General features: G+C 27.9%; 1 protein-coding gene across 3 annotated transcripts in view; it reads left to right on the top strand.

The window, feature by feature from the left end:
• Positions 1-25825, top strand: part of LOC129952650 (rho GTPase-activating protein 17-like) — a 76848-nt gene that overhangs the window by 45691 nt on the left and 5332 nt on the right. For 2 of the 3 annotated variants that reach the window (XM_056065396.1, XM_056065394.1), the window contains exons 2-8: positions 7607-7814; positions 16229-16341; positions 21594-21815; positions 21914-21927; positions 22669-22845; positions 22901-23065; positions 25506-25796. In XM_056065396.1, the coding sequence (XP_055921371.1) occupies positions 7720-7814; positions 16229-16341; positions 21594-21815; positions 21914-21927; positions 22669-22845; positions 22901-23065; positions 25506-25796 (1077 nt within the window). In that variant the 5' untranslated portion in view covers positions 7607-7719. The remainder of the gene's footprint in view (positions 1-7606; positions 7815-16228; positions 16342-21593; positions 21816-21913; positions 21928-22668; positions 22846-22900; positions 23066-25505; positions 25797-25825) is intronic. The other variant, XM_056065395.1, reaches the window with a different exon arrangement.

Below are 25825 nucleotides of genomic sequence, written 5' to 3'. Positions count from 1 at the left end.
CGAAGAACCATAGTGACCAGTTAAAGATCCTAAAACATTTTTTGAGACCGTTCCAGTAAATTATCTCATATTGCCAAACGGTTCTCTTAGGAGATTTATCTTTAACTGGTAAGTTTTGAATGCGAAATTTGCTGATATAACACAATGGTTAGATGTGCCTAAAAAAAATAGAACACTAATAGTGTACTCAGGGTCAGATGTAAGAAGCAAGTCAAGAGCGTTTTCTGCTCGACCTGAATTTTAAGCACCCAACTATCTAAGTGTCGACATTGCTCGTGATCAGCTTGATTATTCTTGAACATTGTTTTCGTATAATTAATTTCTCGCAACAACTAAAATGCTTGTACTTGTTTCACTTCAGGACGATACAAAATTGCTGTGGTTTTGTGAACTGTGAGCGCTAAATGTTCCCAATTAAACTATTTCGAAGAGTTTATTGTTTTATTTTAAGTTATATCATAGGTTTGCTTCTTAAAAGTCAAAACTGACTGATGTCCAAAAAGCGCTCTATTTAAAATGAAACCTCTTGTTAAAAATACTTTCAGAAAAGCAATGGGATTTGAAAGAACCAACAACATCAAATTGAATTGGACTATTCCCTGAGTAAACAAGATACTGTAGCGAGAATAATTACTAAGTTTACATCCATTTTTTTCAAATAAAAAGTTAACAGTGTTCAGAACAAACATACAAATGGTTTTTAAATCAGCGCCATAACAATGAAAATACAACTCGGCCAAGACCCAAGTCATATTTTAACAATATTACAAATAAATGTTTATCCCCCTCAATTTTATGACATGAGTTCCAAGGAACTTTACATTTGAACCTCCATCGAACTCATTTATGGCCTATGCATACTCATTAGATGTTTATGTGTAAAAAGAATAATAAACATAAGCCCCGACAAGTTAACTATTATAGTCATTGCCTTCACCTAGTGAGGATGCATTAAAATGTGTATTCGTTTTGAATATTTAATTAAACAACACAATAAGATTTGAAGTTGACATTATATGTTTTATTTGCTTATTCCATGGAATAAACCCTAAATGCTTCAAAACAATCAATTAAATTTGTCAAACTCAAATTCTGAATGATTAGTTCTAATTATATTGAAATAAAGAAAGTTAATTTATTTATGTTTTTAAATTTAAATAGAAAATTATCATAGTCGAGTTTTGGTTCTTTTTTTGTCATTATTTATTTTGTTTTTAACAATAAATTCATGAATAAATTAAAAGGATTTTAGCAAAACAATAATAAAATAATAATAATAAAAATCTATTGAGCAAAAAAATAAAAAAAAACTTGTCATTGTTTAATTATCAGGTTCGTGAAGATTAAATTAAACTCAACTCCATTAGAGTCACAAATTTGACCTTGTAGTATTTTTTCCGCAATGCATTCAATCTACATTTATAAAAGATAACAAAATCATTCTTTGATTGACATATACATACATATATATGTTATATTGATAGATATAATTCCAGTTTAAATAAAATATATTATTTATACGTATTTTTAATGATAAATTTGTATTTAATGGTGCGTTTGAAAAGCATAAACTTAAAACAATCATAAAAGAATTTTGTTATTGTTTGTGGTTTTTTTATTTAAATATTCTATTGTACTTTTGTGTGGTAAATATTTTAAATATTCAAACATTTATGTGCTAAATAGAAGAAATGAGTTGTTAATATAAAAATAATAAATAAAGTCTGACATTATATTGTTAATAGCTTGAGGCTAAAACATAGACAAAATTAATTAATATTAAAAATAAATTTTACAAAAAACTGTTTACTGAAAACATTCTGACAAACCACAGCCAGATATATTAAAATTCTTGGATTTTATTAATTTACAGCAAAGGCGTGCACGATATTGTTACCTAGGAAGGGAAATTATGAGATAGAATTTAAAATTAAAGGTTTTAAGGTTGAACTGAACATCATTTTAGAGATGGAAGTAGCAAACCATAGAATAAAATAATTGAAAAAGATGCTGCAACTTTAATTTATTTAAAAACACTGTTAACTGTATTTTTTTAAGAAACTTTTACTAAATTTAAGCTACCAAATTTTGTGTAAGATAAATTATGTCAATATCTTCTTTTGTTTATAAGAAGTTTAAGCCAAAAACCATGTTTTACTAAATTGTAATTGATTTTTTGAAGGCTTTTATTTTACCTAAGAAACTGTCAATTAGATTTCTTTTCTAATGTTACCATAAATCAAAAACTTAATTTTTATAGTTATCAAAATGTTTGAAGGTTTTTTTTTAAACATCAGTGGTCGGCAAAACTAAGCTTTTTTAAGGGATTTAGTTGCGTGAAATAAAAAAATATGCCTCTTAAAAATTGTTAAATATAAAAAAGGTGTTTTTAAGGCTTAGTAAGGCAAAACTGAATACAGACCTTATCAAAAAGTTGTATAAAAATTGAACAGCGTACAAATCTTTGTTTTCTAGATACAGCTTAAGTCATTTTAAAACCTTTTTTAATTTCTGAAAATTATCATTAGTTATGAGTCTTCATTTGATTCCATATTAAGTCTTAAGAAAACTTGAATTCATTGATTTCCTGGATTTAAAAGTACATTTAAGATTAAGTTTCTAGTGCCGATATGTTTCATTTACTCCATTTTGGAAAATACTTGTTTTCAACTGCATTTTAAATTTTGTTTAATATTATTAAATAACTTGATATCTTTAATCAAACATCCAATTCCATACAAAAAAAGAGGCTGGGATGTGACCCACACTGATAACTTCCCATCCCGTCTGTCGATTTGTCTTGCTTAAAAGTTTGTCTATATGTAATCGTATAAATTTTTACCAAATTTGCGTACTATTTTATGTATATTTATTTTTTGATGAAAAAACGGACTGTTGGATTTTTATATAAAAATTACTGAATATCGAAAACAATATTTTCTGTGAAATAAAATAAGTTTGAAGCCAATATTTTTAATTTTTTAAAAGCTATTTGAGTCGGAAGTAAATTTTTACCAAAGTTTTAGTATTGTTTTTTTTTTAGAGTTTTATTTTTTGTAAAAAAAACTGTCAATTCGATTTTTTTCAAAATTTTACTGAATGTTAAAAACAATATTTTTTAAAACTTTTGTTTAATGTTTTTTAGGTTTTTAATTTACTGTACAAAAACTGTCAATTAGATTTATTTCAAAATTTTACTGAATGTTAACAACAATATTTTTTGAAAGATAAAAACTTTGTTAATTTTTTTTCGGTTTTCAATTTTTTGTTAAAAAACTGTCAATTCGGTTCTTTTCAAATGTTACTGAATGTTGACAACAATAGTTTTTGAAAGATAAAAGTAAATTAAAGCCAATATCTCAAAGTTTTGAAAAGATATTTGAGTCGAAAATCAATTTTTACCAACTTTTATTCATTTTTTTTAGATTTTTATTTTTTGTAAAAAAACTGTCAATTCAATTTTTCTCAAGATTTTTCAAAATGTTAAAAACAATATTTCTTATAATTCAAAATAAGTTTTAAGCCTAAATTTCAGGTTTTTGAAAAGATATTTGAGTCGTTATTCAATTTTTACTAACTTTGAGCAATGTTTTTTTTTTAGATTTTTATTTTTTATAAAAAAAAACTGTCAATTCGATTTTTTTCAAAATTTTATGAGATGTCAAAAACATTATTCTTCGTTGCACAAAATTGTTTTGGAAATGAAATCATATTTAGTCGTAAGATTTTGGAGGTGACAAATTTTTTTTCAGTTTTTTTGATTTATAAAAAAAACCTTGAATTTTTTTCAAAAAATATACTTGTTTGATATCACGTTACAATATATTATATAAAATTTAATTCAAGTCTCAGGCGTTTTTGGTTCGTAAGATATTTAGGGTTAACCAAAATTCCTTTTTTTCAAACTGCTATGGTAAAAAACCACCCACGCAATTTTCTTGAGAGCCCTTTCTGCATCTTTCTGCCTTATTATCTGTATAACAAAATTCATATGAAGTTGATATCTCTTCTGGTTCTTGAGCTATGGAAGACGAAAAAAACATCGCGAACGTACGGACGTACAATTGTACGTACACACGCACGCACAGATATCTTTCTAAAAATCTTTTATTTCGACTCTAGGGACCGTGAAACGTCAAGAAATGTAAAAATTTTCAATTTGACAAATCGGACCCATTACAATAACTTCCTATGGGAATTTAAAAATAAATGTTTAAATGAAATCGGTTGATTCGTTCTTAAGAAAATCAGAAACAAAATAAAGGTTCCATGGGGGTACCCTTCTGGAGCAATACAATTGAGAAAAAAATTAGCGAACATTTAAAACAAATTTTTAGTTAATCGAAACAATGCTTTTTGCTGTAGGGGCCAGGGCAGATGGACAGACACACACACAGACAGACGGACGGACCACCCTTTTCGACTTATCTACCAGCATAATGTCCTGTTTGATATCAATTTGAGTTCAAAATTTTTACGAATGCAAAACTTGTCACAAGTAAAAATCAGACTGGAATGCGACTCACACTGATGTAAACAGCCCTTCCATGCCCGCCTTTCGATTTCGTTAAACTTTAAAAAATATTAACAACAATATTTTGTCTGAGATAAAACAATTTTAAGTCAATATCTTTCTTTGTTTTACCTGTGTTAAAAATCCTTTTCATATAAGTTCTTTGTTGTTTTTGTGTTTTGTTAAAAAAATTGTGAATTTGATTTCAATATCTGTTTTTCGTTCCCGCTTAGATTTATATTGGAGTGCCAATTTCATCAATTTAATATTAGCATAATTTTTTTGAAAGATTTTACTTCTTATATAAAAATAGCAATTTGATTTGTATAAGAATATTATCTTACGTTGCATAGAATTCTCGAATCAGTCTATCAATTTTTAAAAATGAGTTTTTGAAAAATCTGATTAATTCTTCTAAAACAAATTATCAAATGTGAAATTCAATTGTTCCTGTGAGATAAAACTTTTTTGAAGGCAAGATCTTATATCAATTTTTTAATAACTTTTAATAATATTTTAATAAAAGTATTTCGATTTTTCTCAAATTTTTACCAGATATCACAAACGTTATATTTTATCGTATATAAATATTCATTTTCCATTTGTAAAATGTACGAGGTGACAAATATTGTTTTTTCAGTTATCTTGTTTTATAAAAAAAACTATGTTTACATATTTTTCAAAACCGTACAAAAATAGTATCTCTTCACATTACATATATAGTATAAAGTAAAATAGGGGTTAAATAACCACTGAAAGTCTTTTCTGCATCTTTCGATGTTATAATGTGTATAACGAACAGTTGAAAGTCGATACCACTAGTTCTTGAGATACTAACAAAAAAAATAGTATCTCCATTAAAATTTAATTAAATGAGACAATAGATCATTGGTTTCTGAGATATTATAGTTCAACCAAATTTATTTGTAATGCGTAAAACAAGAGAATTTACAACTTAACTTAAATATTTTCCCAACATAAACATGATAACAATTTTATAATACGCAAAATTATACTTTAGATAAAGGTAACATATTTAAAATAAGCCAGAAGACTGTTTAAGAAAATACTATTAAATTGGTTTAAGCAGCTAAAAGTTTTATAATAAAAAAATCATTGTTAAGTGTTTACGAACAACAATGGGAAGTTCTCATTGTGACTACCATGCAAGCCCCTTTCAGTTTCAACATCAAATATTTAACAACTATGTACAAAAAATGTTCGTACCTTTATTCCATAACTGATAAAATCATATAAATTGTTTTTGAGATGTTTCGAAGTCAAAAAATGCGCCACTTATTTTATTTTAAATCTATTGGCAGAATGTTGTCAATTATTTATATTATATTTCTTTCACAAAAATTCTAAGGAATCCACGAAAGCATATGTTGTGTGACCTTAACATGGTGTATAATTTGAAATAGGCTAGTAAATCTATTATAAAGGTATATCTTGTTAAGTTCGTAGATTTTGGACAAACAAAATGATTTGAGAATTTCTCATTATGATGTTCTTTTGTGAGTCAATAATAAGATTTTGTACAATAGAAGCAAATTAAAGTTGAATTTTGCATCATCGTTATTTAATTTCATTGCATAAATATGATTATTTAAAAATAATTTTATGTAAAACCAACAGAGCAAGAGAAAAGCCCTACATGCATGTATTCAATATAACATATATAACATATTTTATTTCTCCTTGTGTGATTTGTTTTAAGAAATTTAAATTTAACTGACAGTTCAAAACAAAATAATGCTCAAGGGCAAAGAAGCAACTCAGTTTCACACATAAAATTAGAAAGACACTAAAAAAAGTTTAGAAGGCAAACGAATTGCATTAATTTAAGGCTAATTTAATTATATTAAAAAATTTTGGAAAATCACCGAAAAAATTAGTCAGTTTTTAGGCATTTAAGCATGTTTTTGTATATCTCAAGCATTGCGTTAAATATGCAATAAAAATGCCTCCAGCATTCGATGCATTGACTTTGATCGATATGAGTCCCCAAATCACAATAAGCTTTCAAATAAAAATGCAGGTGCCACCCTCTACACATATATATTTTGTTTTTGTTAATAAATGACGGCATACGAACTTACTTACCAACAGAAGCCTGATGGTGATTTAACAGAAACATTAATCAGAGTTAACATCGGCGGCGTGCTTGTCAAATTTATGGCTCAACTTATAAATTACATTCATTTTTCACGAAGTACAGTGTATTTTTATTTAGATAAATAATAATAAATAAGTTGTAATTCATCAGCATGCAATTTAAAGTTTACAATAATATAAGCTTCACACCTGCAATTAAACATATATAAAGATAATCACAAGGTTATATTACAACAACCATCGCAGGCTTCTATCCAGGCAAAACAAGAAAGCTTAAAAACTTACAATACAAATACATTAATCAACTTCATCAATATTCCGAAGATGGCTTATACTATATTTCTATCTGCATATCTTTTTTTTTAACTTAATTAAATTGCGTCTTGCATATTCTAGGATTTCCCCAACCTTGAAAAATATATTTCTTTATGTGTTCTTGATGCAAAATTGTTTGATTAAGATAAAATCTTATTAAAATTGAAATAATAAATTTATCATTCGAGACAAAACGCCGGCTAAAAATTATACGAGTCGAGTTTATTCAAATTCTCAAAGTTATTATTTTAACAGGCATTAAGATGGAAACTATAATAATTATTGTCTATCATTCGCTAATAACAACTTAAATGAACATTTGTAATTGTTGGGTGTGTGAGGCGTGACTGAGTAGCTCCATTAACTATTCAGTGTGTTTTTGTCTTCAAAAATAATAATAATTCTTCCTAAAGGGCACCCCCTTATAATTATAATTTCTTCCAACCATGAACTTATCAAAACACTTTACCTTTTTTATCTGAAATTCATTAAATCTTTAACAAGATACACGAATTGGCATTGACACTGAACAAAAATCTCATACAAAGAAAACAAAAATTACTCATACGCCCCAGTGATTTTTTTGCAATTAATTTTTTAATTTAATTTAACGCACGTAGATACTTAAATAAATTATCTTCTTTCTTTATTTCTTTGCAGATTCTGGGGAGATTTTAATTTTAAATGAACAAAAGAAGACGTTAAGTGGACGTTTAAAATTGGATATTATAAGGTTCTTGTTAATTTGACGAGAGAGAGAAAGACATAAAATAATGCAGGCGGTAGCAATTGCGTGTAGCGTGTTATTTGTTATTGTTGACTTTACTCAAGCACAAGATGATATCAGTAATACTTTATACACAAAGAGGTAAGTTTTTAATTATTTTGTTTTATATTTATTTATAACTTTTAACATTTCTGTGGTGAATGAAGTTTTGTTTATTGGTTTTTGAATAAAGTGAAAAAACTAGTTCAAGAGCTTAGTTTTTATATTGAATTGTATTAAATACATGGATTAATTTGTTGTCTTCAATTTTTAACAAATCCTTGACTTGTTTGCAACTTTTTCTTATGAATTTTGTCGTCATGCAGATATGAAGAGGCAATCAACAATTTATTTATGTAGATCATAAATTTTAAGCGATGGAAACAAAATACATTCAATTTGTTGATTTTGTTTCCTGTCATTATAATTATATATTGGAGGTCCGATTATTATTCAATTTAAGGGTCTATTTTGTTTTTGTTGCTTATATTTATGCAAAATTTGTATGCGAATAAATAATTTTTGTTTTAATATCGGCACGATTGATAGTATGAATTTGAACACAAAACAGTGTTGTGTTTTCTTAATTTATAACAATTTATCAATGACTTGAAAATAAAATTATATACTTTATTAGATTTTAAATTTGAATAATATATCCATTTCAAGAGATAAACAAAAAGTAATTTTTTTATCGTAAACAAGAAAATTTATCAAGCAAATTTTCTTAGAAACACAATATTTATCTTGGATCTTAACCTTAATCGTATTTGAATGATGAGTCTTATGTAAAATTCCTAAGAAAATCGGGTTTAAAATATAGATCTTTTTAAGGAATACAATGCTTATGGCTAAACCACAACCAGGCTTAAGGTGGATCTTGCTTTCAATTGGTTTCTAACCGAATTTACGATATTTATGTGTCATTAAGCGGGCCCTAAGAATTTCGAAAACGTAATTTAGCTTTAAATCAACATAAAACATAGTTTTTTTTTAACTATCAAAGCGTTAGCTAGCGGTCAGGCTTACTATAATGATGATCCTAAACGGTGGCAAAGCCTGATGTAACAATTTAGATTGTTGTGCCTGTTGGATTTGCCGATGCTTAGTAGTGGCTAATCTTATATTTTTGAGCAGAATTTCCCGGGTATAGTTCTTAACCATATTGTTATTGAAGGTATCAAAAAATTATGAATGAAGTCAAAAGCAATTATTTATGAAAACATTTTAATTCAGTTGGTATGTATATTTGATATTTAAACTGAATTATTTCTTACCTAACAAGTATACAATTTTTGCATTACGATAAAATGTAATTAATTTACAAGTTTAGGAATTTCATAATTTATGCATACATTTAATCGATAATCATTATCTAAGGTTCATTAACAAAATTGTTAGAGCATAATCAAAAAAGTGTTATATCAGATTCAAAAGAAAAAAACAAGTTTTTTAACTTCTAATTTCATAGGTTAGGTTAGGTTAACGTGGTTGCGGATTAAAAATCCACATACTTAGGCCAAGAGAAAGGCCCGTTGTGATACCACATGAATCTAGAGAATTATTTCTAACTAGTCGAACCATTTTGAGCTTTTTATAAAGCGAAGAAGATATTTGATATCCTTTTTAGCTAGTTCACTGGGATTATCAAAAGAGTAGTCCCTTTGATGAAATTTGCGTCTGAGTGAAAGAGCAGGGCAAGTGCATAGGAGATGAGAGATTGTTTTATCTTCTTCTTCGTCCATACAGCTCCTACAGAAGTCATTTGAGGCTACGCCAAGTCGTATTGCGTGTCTGCCTATAAGACAATGTCCCGTAAGGGCACCTATTAGGGAGCTAATATGAAGTCTGCTTTGAGATAACAAGTCTTTAGAGCGCTTTAGGTCCAGTAAAGGCCATATGAGTTTTGTGGCTGCGCATGTTGGTAAGCTGTGCCACCTAGAATTTGCTATCGCAAAAGCTGTTTCTTTTAGCATAATTTCATACAAAATTTAATTTTGGAACGTTTTGTCTTATGAACCATTAAGCCTATAGATATCAAACCAAATAGAAAACAAAATACATCTAAATCGGTACTCCTCATTGTTTTTCTTTTTTACATTGGTATTCCAAAAGTAAAGATGTTCACACATTTTATAAAATTTTTTTCAATACCCCTCTATTTGTTGCATCAATTTTCTTTTAAATGTATGAGAAATTAAATTTTTTCTGTAGAATTACAAGATCTGAAAACCCTACAAAACGAGTATTTTGGATAGAACAGAACTTAATTTTTTAACACCAGTAAATTATATTGCTAAAAAGTTAAGGCCGTATATATTAACAAACCTTTTTAAAAAATTCAGTAAGTAACTCTTTCGAAGCTCCCTAGACTATAAATTATGCAATTTCAATTTTTTGTTTTATAAAATAAATAAAATGTATGACTGGGTCGTACGAATTTGTTCATGATCCAAAAAGTCGAAACAAATTTAAATATTTTTTTAAAATCAAAAAAAGTATTGAAATCGATTTATTAGTTCTTGAGAAAACTTAAAAGCAATACAACAAATTTATCGGTTCGTTTTTATGAAAATTTGAACTTTCGGTTTTTGACAACGAATTGTTATTAAAAAAACGGCTTAAAACCTTTATTTACAAATTTAAATTCAATCGACCAAAAGGTAGGACAAAAAGACGGGAGACCCAATTTCAAATCTCTGTCATGTTTGATTTAAATCTCGAGTTAGAATTTTTTTAAGAATGTCAAATTTGCCATAAAGTTCGTATATGTCGCAAGTAAAATTTCAAGTCTTCTAACATCCATTCTGATGAAAAATTCAATTTGATATAGTTGTAGATACACTACCGGTCAAAAGTTTGCCACCACCTCTGAAATTTGAGAAATATCGTGTTTTGAAACCTAAACTGAAGATTTAAGAAAAAAGTTAATACGTGAAAAAAGTGAAGAGCATGTCTAGTTGTAAATGATAGAAAAATATAAACTACTCGTAGTTTTGTACTTAACGTAAATTATTTATTTAAAGAAACAATTAATGAGTTTTTATCAAAAAAACCCTAGTTTAAATTCAATAATTTTTTTTACAATTCTGGGAAATCTTCTTGTGGAATATTGTAAAGTTTCCCAAAGAGCAGATTCTGATATAATGTGGTGATTCCGGACATTTCAGTCAATCTATTCCCATACTGAACCGCCTCCATGCTTTAAAGTTGGGACCAAAAAGTCTAGTAGCATCTTTTGTTCAGCACTGCGCCTGACGTGCACTCTCCGATTTGAGCCAAATATCTCGAACTTGGACTCATCGCTCCATAAGACTCTGTTGAAGTCTTTATCTGTCCAATCCTTATGGGTTTTGGCCCATTCCAACCGTTTGATCTTGTTTTGGGGTCGTAGAAGTGGTTTCCGCACTGCAACACGCCCAAAAAAGCCAGCATGCCTTAGCCTTCGTTGTATCGTTGATACAGATAATTGTTCTTCCCGGATTTCATTGATCTTTGCGTCTATTTCTGGTGCCATTTTCTTCCTAGAACACTTGCTTATGGTGATTATATGCACATCTTCGGTTTTCATCGTAACTCTAGGTCGTCATAACCTCGGTTTATCCTTAAGACCGCCGGTACTAAAGTTACGCTGTATGGTCCTGTGAACTGCTCTTTTGAATTTCTCAGTTTTGTGGTGATTTCTCTTTGCGAATAGCCTTCTTCAATAAGGGTCATAATCGCAGTAAAAAATCCTGCATTCATTCATAAACCCAAGCGCCAGGTTCAAATAAAGCAACCCTTTGAAGGTGGTCTCAAACTTTTGACCGGTAGTGTACGACACATTTTGGTTTTATCAAAATAATAAAATCCCTATCAGTCTTATCTTCGAAAAATTGAGTCTTGCTTGCTTTTGCGTTTTTATGAAAATCCCAATTTTTAACTCTCGTCACCTTATCATTTTCAAATTCTGAATTTCATTTCTTTTAATTAATTGCAATTATATCGATTTTTTCATAGGTTTACTTCTAAATTTGTTTTGATTCTTTTGTTAATTTAAATCACAAGTTCTGGTATTATAAAATAGAGAATTTGAATATTTCGTTGAAATGTATAAATGTATAGCATTTTAAGTACTAAAAGTTAATTAAAAAAACTAAACAAAATACTTAACATAATTTTTTTGTGCTAATCACCGCTAATTTCGATTCAAAACAAAAAAAAATATTTTTGTCACGGTTTCATTTCTGATATTTTCATGGTCAGACCAAATAATGAAGGTGTTAAAACAAATTTAATTCCAAAACAAAATGCACTCAAATTTTTGATTTCATTTTTATTCAATACTATTTTTATAGACCAAAAATGTTCCTCCCACATTTTGCCTGAAACTTCAACCTAAGACCATAGATATGATCAACCATAAACTCACTTAATTGTTTTATTTTCGATGCTAATAGAGTTACTAAGTGCAACTTAACAACTGTTGTTGTATCAGCATAGCTTTATAAAGTTAATTTAAAACAATTTACTGAAAGTATGTTATTTGACCTTGTTAAACAAATATGACCTGAACCCATTTGGTGCAGGTGTTATGTGATAAGAAATCTTTATTTTGTACTGCTTTAAGTTTTACTACTTGGATACATAAATGCAATGACAAAAGTTGAATTCTATTAAAAATTCTATTGTTAAGAAGTAATTTTTTGGACAGTTGTCTACATTTTGATTAAGAGCTTGACAAGGAGCTAGACAAATATATGTCTCGTTTTGTGACGCTAATGCGAAATAAGATGAAACTATATAAGCGACATCCAAGACAATGCAAAGACGAGACTTTATAAAATTTTTGACTGACATTTTCGGAGACTCACGAAGGAATCATCTTTCTCATTAGTATTTTCGTTTTGATTTTTTTCAAACCACAAAAATATGATATATTTAAGATGTATTGTTGAAAGTGCATATGGAATTATTTGTTAAAGTATTAAAATTAAAATTTTAAATTTCATTGATAAATAAGAAAACTCTAAAAAATAAAAAAAAAAGTTATAAATTGCCAAATTTTATGGAAAATAGCTACTTTACAATATTAACTAAGTAACTATAAGTAAGAATTTGCTTATAAAAAATATCTTTATTTTATGATTTGGAAATTTAATTGCAAAATAAACTTACTTTCAAAAACTTAAATAACATCTCAAAAAACCACAATTTATTAATTCTTTTCGAAAATAGTAATTTTGTTAAATTAATTTTTTACATGTAACATTTTACGATTTGTTAATATTTTTGGTATACAATTCTTTATTTCAATTTCGTTCACTAATTTTGAACCGTTTCTGAGATATCACAGTTTAAATTAAAAAAATAATTAAGTAAATAATATTGTTAAGACAATCGGTACATTAGAAAAAAAAGTAATGATACATTTGAAGGGAAGGAAACTTCAGGCCCTTTTCAAAAAAATATAGATTTTTTGCTTTTCGACCAAGAAATTTGTATGAGGACAACTTTATTTTTAAACCTACATACACCTGCAGATATTTTAAAATCATCTTCTAAACTTGTTTATAATCTCCCATTTATAACGACCCATTTTCGAGATATCAAATTTCAAACAAAAATTTAGTATTTTTTAAAAATCAAAAATAAAAACAATGACAATTTTAATCCTGAAATATAATTGCGACGTTTTAAGAGCTTGTACAGAAAATGAATATTCGAATCAGTTAAATAATTCTTGAGAAGACTTAAGAAAGAAAAAAAGAGCCTGAAATGCGACCCACACTGATAACTTCCCATCCCGTCTGTTGATTTGTCTTGCGTAAAGTTTGTAGGTTTTCGTGTTGGGTTAAAAAAGTTGAATTATTCTTAAACATTTTATAATTACCAACAATATTTTTCAAATAAGGAAATAGTTAAGTTTGAAAATTTAGTTTTAGTCGAAAAAAAATGTTTACCAATTTTACTAGCATTTCTTAAATTTTTACAAATTGGATGAATGAAATTAATTTGAGAGATATCAAGAACCGAACATAATTTTTACGAAATTTGCGTCCGATTTCTTGTCGATTTTATTTTTTTATGAAAAAACGGACTGTTGGATTTTTATAAAAAAAACTACTGAATATCGAAAACAATATTTTCAATGAAATAAAAAAGTTTGAAGACGATATTTTTAATTTTTGAAAATCTATTTAAGTCGAAAGTAAATTTATACCAAGTTTAGGTATTGTTTTTTTTTGTAGGTTTTTATTTTTTGTAAAAAAACTGTATTAGATTCTTCTCAAAATTTTTTATGAATATTGACAAAAATATTTTTTAAATGATAAAGGCAGTTTAAAGCACTTATCTCAAAGTTTTGAAAAGATATTTGAGCCGAAAATCAATTTTTACCAATGTTTACCAACTTTTATTTATAAAATTAATTTGAAGCCATTATCTCAAATTTTTGAAAAGATATTTGTGCCGAAAATCCATTTTACCAACTTTGAGTAATATTTTTGTTAAGTTTTTATTTTTATAAAAAAACTGCCCATTCGATTTTCTTAAAATTTTACCAGATGTCAAAAGCGTTGTTTTTCATTGAACAAAATAATTTTAAAATAAAGTCAGTTTTTGTTCGTAATATTTTCGAGGTGACACATTTTTTTATTTTTTTTTTGATTTATTAAAAAACTGTTTGATTTTTTCCAAAAATATACTGGTTTGGTATCACGTTACAATATAAAATATATAATTTAATTCAAGTCTCTAGCATCATTGGTTCGTGAGATATTTGGGGTTAACCAAAACCACCCACTCAATTTTCTTGAGATTCCTTTCTGCATCTTTCTACATTATAATCTGTATGACAACATTTATTTGAAGTCGATATCTCTTCAGATTCTTGAGCTATGGACGACGAAAAAAACGTCGCGAACGTACAAACGTACGTACAGACATCTTTCAATAAATCTTTTATTTCGACTCTAGGGACCTAGAAATTTCGAGAAATGTAAACATTTTAAATTTGAGAAATCGGACCCATTACAATAACTTTCTATGGCAAGTTAGTAACGGTTCTATGGGAAAGGAACCAAGCTAAGAAAAAACAAAAAACGAAAAAAAAAACAGTTTTTTAATTTTTTTTAAAACAATCGAATTTTGCGATATTTGAGTAAAAATTTTGTATGTATGAAAAATACGCCTATCGCGAATCTACTTGAAACCTTATGTCAATTGTTTTAACTCAATCGACTTAATGGTTTGGACTCTAGGTGCGTGGACAGAAGGACACAGAGAGACGACTTTATTACCATCGTAATGTCAATTTTAATTAAATCACAAGTTTAAAATGTTTTACTAATGCAATACTTTCAATATGGTTTCTATATTAAGAAAGTAAAAAGGGTGTTTTTCTATCCTGGTTTTTGAGGGCTTTAATAAATTTCCATTACACTTATATTAAAACTTTAATTTTAAACTTTAAATACAATTTACGAAGCTAGAAATGTAAGTTAAATTTTAACTATTAAGACGAAAACCAATATTTGTTTGCACTTTAGACAAAAAATATGCAATGACTTGCTCTGCAGATGTTTTAAAAACACATGTTAATAGTTTTTAAATATATAAAAATAACGACTCCTCAATTGTCAATGTGTATCTAATTCCTCCATCAGTAAAGTTGCTACTTCTCACTTGGTTCATTCTAAGAAAAAATTGATGGTTAAAGAAACGAAAATAAATAAAACCACGCATATCTTCCGCCTCAGCTCAAGCGTAACGCGGTCTTAACTTCTTAATTATTTTCACAAACCACCTACAACCACTCACTTTATAAAATACATCCAACATTACTTACTACCAAGTTTTATTTTATAAATGATTCATGTTCTTCTATCTGAAAGCAAACATCTTCATCAATTCAATACAAAACATCTACAATGGATTATTAAGGTTCTAATAATCCTCAACAACTTCTTTATAAAAAAAAATAAACTTCTCCCCGCACTTGTCTAAGATAAATTGGCACCATAGGTATCTGATTTTTGAATTGAGATAGTAACTATTAAATATAATGCCGGTGCCGCACGAATGATTTTTATGATCAATAAATCGAAGAAAACCAACTTCAAATATTTTTGCTTCATTCATTTAATTTTGTGTTTATTTTTTCCAATCTAAGTTCCACAGTCTTTTTATTTATTATTATTCCTTGACCTTGACCGAGTGTAGTGTTGAAACATATGGAATTACAAAATAAACCGACCAAATCGATTGTGGGTCATTAAATCAAAATAAAAGACATGAAGAAGAAGTCACAACAAATAAAAAGAAGACTTCGTTGTAAATTAACATAAATGCTAATTTAAGGCGGTGCGTCGCGTCGTCGTTATAATATTCGGGAAGTCGTCTAACTTTTGTTTTTACATAAAAAAAACAACAATATCTTCGAGATACTAAAGAAAATGATTGATGTATCTTCTCACAAATCATAACACATTTTTGCTTACATTATTTTTTGTATTTTTTCTACTTTTTTATTCTAGATACGAACGTTTAGATATTGATACAATTTTGGCAAGTCCGAGGCTAGTGACAAACTACGTGGAATGTTTATTAAATAAGAAGCCCTGTGCTCCCGAAGGCAAAGCACTTAAAAGTGAGTATGATAATTTATCTAAAACTGCTTATAATGATGTTTAACCTCTTTCAATAATAAATTTGTCATCAATTTTTCAATAGTTTGGTAAAATATTTAAGTTCACGCATTAAAAATATGATGATAAGTTAGGTAAATGACCTTTAACCATCATAATAGCCTTCTGAATTTTAAAGTTTTTTTTCAATTGTGATATATTAATATTTTTGCTTTCTATCAAATTGTTATTGTTGAATTTATATAGATTCTGATGAATGCCATTCAAAGCTAAAGGTTTAACTTCTTAGGCGCCAAACACGCGATGATGGGAATTAATTTTCAATTATAGCCATGTTTTGTATCTTTGGGCGGTTTAATCTGGTGTTTTGAGCGATGGCATGCCCCCGTGAACAGAGGGTCAACATGAAAAAGTCTTATGAATGTTGAAAGTTGTAGATAACTAAGTTATAGATAACTTTAAAATTTGAAGTTGGGCTTTAGGTTCTCTCAGGAATGTTATTTTTTGATAGTTATACAAGTTTTTGGTCTTAATGTTGAGAGATTAATTCAAGGAGAACGTTTTCTTAATTCTCTTTCAACTCCAAAATAAAACCTCTCTAGACGTGTAATTCTTTGAATATGATTGAATAAAATATTGAAACAACTCTCTAAAATCATGTTGTTTATTTGATAAGTTGAGTGCTTGAGTTGAGTAAAATTGTTTCCGGGCTCCGCCGTGCTCCGATGAGTCTTGGGACTACCGCCACTTATTGTATCTGTTACAAGAATTGCTTATCTTTCAAAAAGATAAATTGTAGATAATTATCAACAATTAGATATAAATTATTTAGTTTATATTATAAAGCTGACTGTCACTTATAAGTGTCCGTTGTAATGAGAAATAGAATTATTACAACAAGGTAAGTTTACTTAAAGCAAATTTACAAAACAAGTTAGAATAATTTTGCATCAGTTACGTTTGATCATAATAACAAATGATTGATGGTTATTTTTATAGAAATTTATTACTGGAATTTAAAAGTACATATTCTCTTAGAAGATTCTACATTGTAAATATGTAGATGTAGTTTTCATAATTCTCTAGAGATTGGTTACATTTTCTGAATATTAATATGTAATTGATATTAGATATAAAAGTAATGTGTTTATAAAAGAGAGTATTCAAATGAGATACTAAATACCCAATACGGCTACCGTTGCAGCACCATATCTTTTGCATACAGTTTTCCATGACTAATTTAAAGATTTAAGGCTTCTTGAATTAAATCCTTGGTGTCTTTAAGCGATGCTAAAGCATTTGAAAAGACCTTTTCTGTTGCGGCTAGGCCCAAAAACAAAAAAAAAATGTCTGATGACCTTGGGGGACAATTAGGATCACCGATGTCAGAAATAAGACACTTTTCATACAAAGCTACGAACTTCTACTTTAAAACGTTCACCATTTTTGTAAAGAACTTTAACTTTTTCAACACATTTCTGAATTATTCATAGTTTCATTTTTAGTAATAGTGTAGTTTTTATTTATCGTATGTCACAAAAAAGGGGGTTATTTCAAATAAAGCATGGTATTGAAAAACTCTTTAAAGTGTTGCGTATATTATTATTTGTCTTTTTTTCGACTAAATTTATCTTTTGACAGTCAAAATAAAAATAGGAACTTATATTAATTTTTTTAATAAAGTATTTTGAATATAACATACAAAATTTACCAAGAAACAAAAGTTTCTAGACTCGAAATATGTATAGAAGTAAGAAAAATACTCTTTCCGAATTTTGAAAATTTTCCCAAGTGAAAATTAAGTTAAAACTAAAATTTTCTTTGAGCATAGAAAATATCTGATATTAAATTTCCTCTGTCCCCGTCATGATTTGCATACTAGAATGGTTCAGAGCTATTAGCCACTAGGCCCTGGTACTCTATAGACTGTTATTTATTATTTTTTAAATAGTAAAGTTCATTTTTTTACTAAACTTATAGGATCAACTTTTTGAACATTTATAACGTACTCTATTTTTTGATTGAAGATGAGAAGATTATTTTGAGCTTGTAAATCAACAATGACAATCACTTCGCGGCAGTTCATTTTCTCTCGCAAAATCACTCGCCATCTAAATTGGAAAGAATTAAGGATTTAAAACGGGGACCTCTACCACAGCCCATAAAAACCATACAAATACCCTTAGTCACGTTAAATAATTAATTAGTTAGCAGACTAGAGTGTTTAAAATTAATATAAATTTTAACAAGACTCTTCAAATAAATAACTTCTTTAACTAGAGTCGGCTTCATTGATTAAATGAGAACTGTTTAAAATTTTGCGCCATAGTATAGAGTTCCATAAATATACTCTCCCAACAAATATATAAAAGGGAATAAGAAAATGCTTTTCAGATTAAATTCAAGCTCAAACAATGTCGTACTGTTAAGTAATGTGTTTCTTAGCCGTACTTCTCGAATGTGGAATGCCTTACTACAATTTTACTTTCCTTTTCATTGATGTATTTTCAATTAATTGTGCACCGACACCTAATTTTAAAACCTTTCTTCATTTCATAACACTTGCCTTGAGTCTATGGCATTAAAAGGCGACTTATTATAAAAAAAATCACAACATTTTTCACAATAAGTCAAATCATTATAAAAGAAATTCTGAAAACCTTACAATCAATAACACCGGTTGACAATCAATTCACTGGTTTTGCTGCAAAGACAAAACAATGCTTCTTTAATTTTAAAGGTTTGAAATTTACAGAATTCGAATTTCACCGTTAGTAAAAATATGACTTCAAAAATGCTTATCATAACCAAAAACGGGGTTCTTAAGGCTAAGTTAAAGCTCAACATTACACTTAACAATAAATTGTATGACAATTTTACAAGGTCAAAATCTTTGGCTTCTAGTTTCCTTTTAAATCTTTTATTTATCTCACTAAGTTTTTATAATTTCTTTTTAGTTATGAGATGGGTTATGGGTCGTCGTTTGAATTTATCTGATGCTTTCAAGAAACCTTCTTATATCTCCCTAAGGTTTCTGAATACTTGGTTTCAGAGTTAATTTCAAGTGCTGATTTTTTTTTCAAACTTACGTTTAACCAAACCCAAATTGCAAAGTGTAAAGTCTTTTATGAAAAGTAAAACGTTTTGTTATTTTGAAAAGTAGTTTTTCTTTTTGTTTCACCAAACAATAAACATTTTATTTTGAAAAGCTTTTCAATTTTTAAATAATTTTTAACCGGTTTTCGAAAGTTAATATAAAAATATATGAACCGTTTTGAGAATGAAGAAGTTAATATCAGATAACAAAAGAATGGACATAGGATGTTTTTTTTTTTTAATTTCGACGAATTCACCATAGAACTTGAATATTTAACTTTGGGGTTAACGAGTTGATTCATCTCAATTTTGAAAATACCTGATTTTGAAGTGGTTTTTTAATCCTTCGACATCGTAACCATCTTTCAATAGAATTTGACAATTTATAGCAAAAAATACGTTTCTTTTGAAAAACTTTTGTTAAATAGTTTATAAAAAAAATGAATCCTTGTAAAAATAAAAAATATTTAAAAAATGAAGAAGGCAATAATAGTTAATTAGGAGTAATGAATCTAAGAATAAACTCCAATATCGTAAATGTTTTTCGACAAAAGAAAGTTTTTTATTAACAAAGAGTACCATCAATTTATGCTGTCAAAAAATGGTAATGAACTTCAATTCTTCGTTCATTATATGAATTTTCTTCGAATTATTGAAGGTTGTATCTTAGAAGTCGGTTCAGGCCATCAAAATTTTCATAAAACGTTTGATTGCCTACATTGTCTTGTTGACCAGTGTAATTGAAGTGTAAGCTATTTTGCCAATATTTCTTTTTTCTGAAAGAAAGTTTTAATTGGATAATTCTCAAAATTGTATTAAATGCCAAGAACCCGTTTTGCGAACTATAAACAATAAGAAAAAACATCAACTTAACTACTTTTTAAATAATTTTTAAACATTTTTATGTAATTATTTGTGAGACAAGTCTCATTCGAAGAACTTACTAGTTTCTGGAGATATTCCAAACTGAAAAAGATATCCTATGGAACGTGTGCAAACGTTCCAAAGTATTAGATTATAAGGACTTTGAAACAGTAAGAAATGTAACATTTTAAAAATTTATAAATTTATCGTTTATATTTGGACCACTTTGCTCCAATATTCAACTTTTTGAATACTCGCAACAAAAATTTATGATTTTAAAAAAATGTTTTCAATTTTGAATTGTCCAGTTTTTTAAGTGTGATACCATCAAAGTTAAAGGTTAAACCCTTCAAATTTAGTGAGTCAACTCTGAATTTTGACAGATACTGAAATACTTCTTTTTGTTAAAAAATTAATGATTTTTAGGAGTCTAAGACTAAAGCGATGGATGTTAATACGAAATTATAAGTTTAATTGTTTTAAGAAGAAAAAGAGTTATCTGATCGTGACAAAATTATTTTAATTTATTTCGAGAAAAAGTTGGATTCTGGTATCAATATTAATTCAATTATTCGTTTTGTATAATTTTAAAAACAACAACAAAAAACAACAGCTGTGTGGCTGTCAACCAAAATGCCAAAATCTATTAACTTTCTTTTAACAACTGATTCAATAACTTCTCAGTGATTCCAAATTTTAATACCACTCATGGGGTTTTGATAAAACCCCCACTGAAGAACTTGTTCGTGAGTTAATTATGAAATCAGTGGTAACTAGATCTGATTTTAACTCTGTATTCAATCAAAACTGAAAAACTGGGATTCATTCATTAGCAAACATGATGAACTATCGATCATCAAGAAGAATTCGAACAAGATTTTCTTATTTGGGAAATCTTCTATTGTCTTACAGATTTTAAGTGTGAAATGTTAAAAAAAAGTTTGGGAACCACCTAGACGAAGTTGATTGAAAACTTGTTGAAAGTCGTTTTAATCTTTAAGCTGATATTAAGTAATTTTCACTTAAAATTTTTCGTTAGTATTTTTTAAAGACCAACGTCAAGTTGTAATTAAGATTTCATTTAAAAAACATACAAAAAAATAAAGATTGTATTGTAGACTCTTAATGTTAAAAATATAAATGTACTTATTTTGACGAAGGAAAAGCATTTCCAACTTTTAATAAAAGACAAAATTTGTTTTAAACTAATATAAACATACCTTTAAGTATAGAAGTATAACATTCCTGAGCAATTTAAAACAAAATCTAATTAACCCTTTTGAAATCCCCAAAGGAATTCTGCCCGAAGCCCTTCGTACAAAATGTGGTCGGTGTCAACCGAGTCAAAAGGAAATAGCCCTTAAAGTCATCACAGCCTTATACTTTGACTATCCTCAATACTACAAAGCTCTGCGAGAGAAATGGGATCCCACAGGAGAGTACAACAATCGTTTTGAAGAATATTTACGTGATCAAAAATTCAATGCAATTGGAGGTGGAATTGAATCGGAAGCAGGTTAGTGGTTCTTGTTTAATTTAATCCTAATTTAATAAATATTTAAATTAAATGTTTTGACATATTTTAAAATTCCAAATTTTATATTTTATTCACAGGAGAACAAGCACAGGTAAATTCTCAAATTGAAAAGAAAAATCAAAAATCTTCTACGTCAACGACTACGACTACGACTCGTCCACCATCATCGTCATTTTTTAATAATAATTTTTCCAATCAACCATTATCATTGAGATTTATGTCAATGCCTGATAGTGGACCTCTACTATTGCGCCCTCTGTCGCGTATCTTGGCTAATATTCCATTTTTTGGATGAGTTGTTGTTATTGTTGTTGTTAATATTATTTTTTCTTCTTTTTAATTGTAAAGCTTATTTTTTTATTCGTTGGTAAATTTGTAAAATTATTTATATTTAATATTTGATATTTTTGGCTTTTTGGCTAAGCTTTCAAAATGATTTCCTTTTTTAATGAAAATACTTTATTTTTTCCTTGGACTATGGTTAATTAGTTTAAACGTTGTTTTATATTTTTATGTAAATACTTAAATTCTTATGCTATTACTTGAGTTTTTAAATAAATTACACATTATTCTTTTGTAATAAATCACATTTTATTGTTGCTATATAGAAATCGTTTTAATTGTAGATAGATAATACTTCTGTGGCTTTTGTATCGCATGTGTAATCTTTTTACAGGAATAAGTTTAGATCATTTTGTAGCTCTAGAAAAAACATAGAATTTACATTGACATATTATCTATGTGACAAAATTTTTAACAAATCTAATCTCCCCAATTGGCAAATTACTAAGTATTTAACATTTTCCAAAAAATATGAATTTCACAAAAAAAGGGCTCATCATACAGCATAAATATTACGCAGCGTCCAACACGTCAGGGTGCAGGACAAGGAGGAGTTCAAGCTGATGAACTAAAACCAAGTGCCACCACAAATAATGACGAAAAGAATTTACCAGAAATTCTAAATCGTTTTGGCAATGACGAAGACGAAGGCGGATATGGTTATGAAGTAAGTTCTAATATATAAAATAGCGACTTCGATCTTCTAATTGATTTCTTTTTAGAAACCTGAAATGAAACCAAGTAGTAGTCAGGCTCCACCAGTTGCAGCAGCGCTACAACCTTCAAAGCCACAAAAACCTCCATCCCAGCAGCCACAATCAACAACACAAAAGCCACAGCAACCAGCAGCACTGCCAAGTGTGACTTCAGCGCCATCTAGGAGACCTGTAATAATTGAAATGGATGAAACATCAAATGCAAACAAAAGACAAGTTGTTGAAACAATTCGTAGACCTCGTTTAAGGGCAGCTATATTGCCAACAATTTTTGCTATAAAAGAATTGAAAATTAGACATTTTGTTCAGCCAATATTTCAAGGTTAAGGGAATTGGTTTTCTTTTCCCCACCTCCTCCCCTCCTACTTCGATTCCGTCCATTTTGAAAGAAATCAAACTGAATTCGAAAACATTTTATTTTGTAAATAAGTACTCGTAAAAATTGAAATTAAAATAATTGTAAAGCGTCAGCAACGAAATGATTTTTGGATGCTCGCACATTTTTGAACTGCCATATCAAATAATATTTATCGGTGTTGGTTAAAAATTTTTGGACCTGATTAATTGAGTGCAAAGTTTTTTGTTTATGTAAAAAATATAAAATATTTCAATTGATAGTTTAGTTTTGTAGATTTTGAGATTCGTTAGTCTTTTAACCATTCTTGTTGTAGTTTTCAAACAAAATGTCTTATTTCAAAGACAGATTGCTTCCTGTTGCCAAATACATTTTTCCCATTTTTCCATCTTTAATACGACAAAATATTCTTAAAAAACTGCTTTAAACTTCAAATCTTACATCTCTAGTGAGTTAAATCAAAACTATTACAATTTTTCTTTAGAGTTACCATATTTTTAAATTACAAAAGACAGTTGATGAATTTTGTTATTCAAATTTTTGTATTTTTAAAACTGATAAATTCATTTTCGAAATTAAATATTCAAGTGATTCAAGATATTTGTTTTTGAAAATTCTCCGTCTTATACGAAATTGCAAACATGTATCTTGAACGCATCTTTCGATCTCAAAATCACTTTTCCTCGCTTAAATACAAGTTTTTAAGATCTTATTGCAACATTTCAAAGCATACGTAGCACAAAAAATACCTAATTTTGGTTCCCTAAAACTTAAAAAAAAATAACAAATACCCACAAAGAAACAAATTTGGCTTGATAATTTTATATTAACGCTTGTATGTTTTCGATTTATTCTATTAAAGTTATGTTATTTTCCCAAAAAACCCTTTTTTATTTTTTTCAAAAAAGTTAACGTTTTAAAAGAGAAAAAATTCAAATTTAAAATATGATCAGTGCCAAATTGTATGCAATTTTCTTTTATAACCGGAAACGATCATAATTAAAGCCTATATCTATTTTGTAGTAGATTGTATGCTTGATTAGCTATTTTTTCTTGAAATGATGCATACTTTCAGGAGTTAAGACCTATATTATCTTTCATATTATTTGTATCGTTACATATACATACTCCCATACATAAACTTGTATTGATTTCTCATCTTTTTATGTATTTTCAATGTTTATCCCAAGTATTGCTACTAGTTGACACGGCTAGCGTTGCTTCACCTTTAATTTTAGAGTTAAATTTCTTCTCTAAAAAGCCATGTCTACGGTATCAAAATTTAAAAGAAGAATATTCGCTTATAAAGCATAATGACATAAGTCAATATTTTATCCTTATTCAAAATTGGTTCCTCATTTTATTAAATAAGAAATAAGTTTGTTGCCTTGAACTTGAAAAAAAAAAAATAGTTTTGTCTGCAAGGAATTTTAATCATTTCTGGAGTCCGTAATGCGATTTTAATAAAAAAAACTACTAAAGCTTTGACTAATGTCACTCAGCTTCTCAAGCGACGAAAGATTTTACGATATTTCTAGCACATTCTGTTTATTAAAAACATTTCTTCTAAATGAGATCCAACATATTTTTATTTTTATATGTAAACATTTTAGCATTTTAAAGATATTTTCTATTTTTTTCTATTTTTTACTCATATTCGATACACCATTCAAAATCTTTAACTTCTTTCTTTTTATTGTAAATTTAATTTTTCTTGGTTATTTTCTTCAAAATTATATTGTTTGTAATATATTTCTATTTTGTAAATTTTAAAATAAATTAATGTTATTATTCTGCCATTGTTTCTTTACCTTTTTCTATTTTCAAGTATTATATTCATTTAAATAATTGTAAAAATAAAGTCTATTTGTAAAAATTATCATTATCTTTCATTTCATTACATCTGCAAATTTGTTAAGTAATTTTTCTACCCTCTTGTGTTGCACAAACAAAAATAAAACATTTTCTATTTACTTTTGATTCTATTTAACTTCATATTCAAACAAATATTTTGTCAAGTCCATTGTTAAACATTACTTTCGTTTACCTTGAAAACTCTTCAAAATAAACTTTCACATTTCCATTTCAGTATATAGAAAATTTCAAAAAATCAAAAAGTCTACTTAATCTTGAAAATTGGACTTCAAGTTTTACAATTTTGCATTTGATGTTTCGTATTTTTGTGTGTGTTTATTTTTAAAATATTAAGGTAAAACCTTGATATAATTTTAAAACATTATTTTTAAAAATTCCTAGTCCAATAATGGTAATAATTCACCAAATTCTGGAAGTTCATCAAAGCCAGCACATAGCAATAATGTATCTGGATCAGGATCTAGTTCGGCTTCTGTGCCATTGCCATCACAGACACAGACATGGAATCACCAGAACCATCAGAATAATCATCAACAACCAGCAGTTACGACAACATATTATTTAAATACACAAAATCCAGTTTTGAATATTATTAATCGTATTACAATGAAATTTGCCAATACTGCTGAATTTATTGCAGGAATGCTTAGAGGAGCAGTGCCACAGCCACAGGTATAGTAGCTTAATTTTTAATGAAATTA

The sequence above is a fragment of the Eupeodes corollae genome, chromosome 3 (genome assembly GCF_945859685.1).
Source record: "Eupeodes corollae chromosome 3, idEupCoro1.1, whole genome shotgun sequence".
Classification (NCBI taxonomy): Eukaryota; Metazoa; Arthropoda; class Insecta; order Diptera; family Syrphidae; genus Eupeodes; species Eupeodes corollae.
This window is presented reverse-complemented; position numbering and strand designations above follow the sequence as displayed.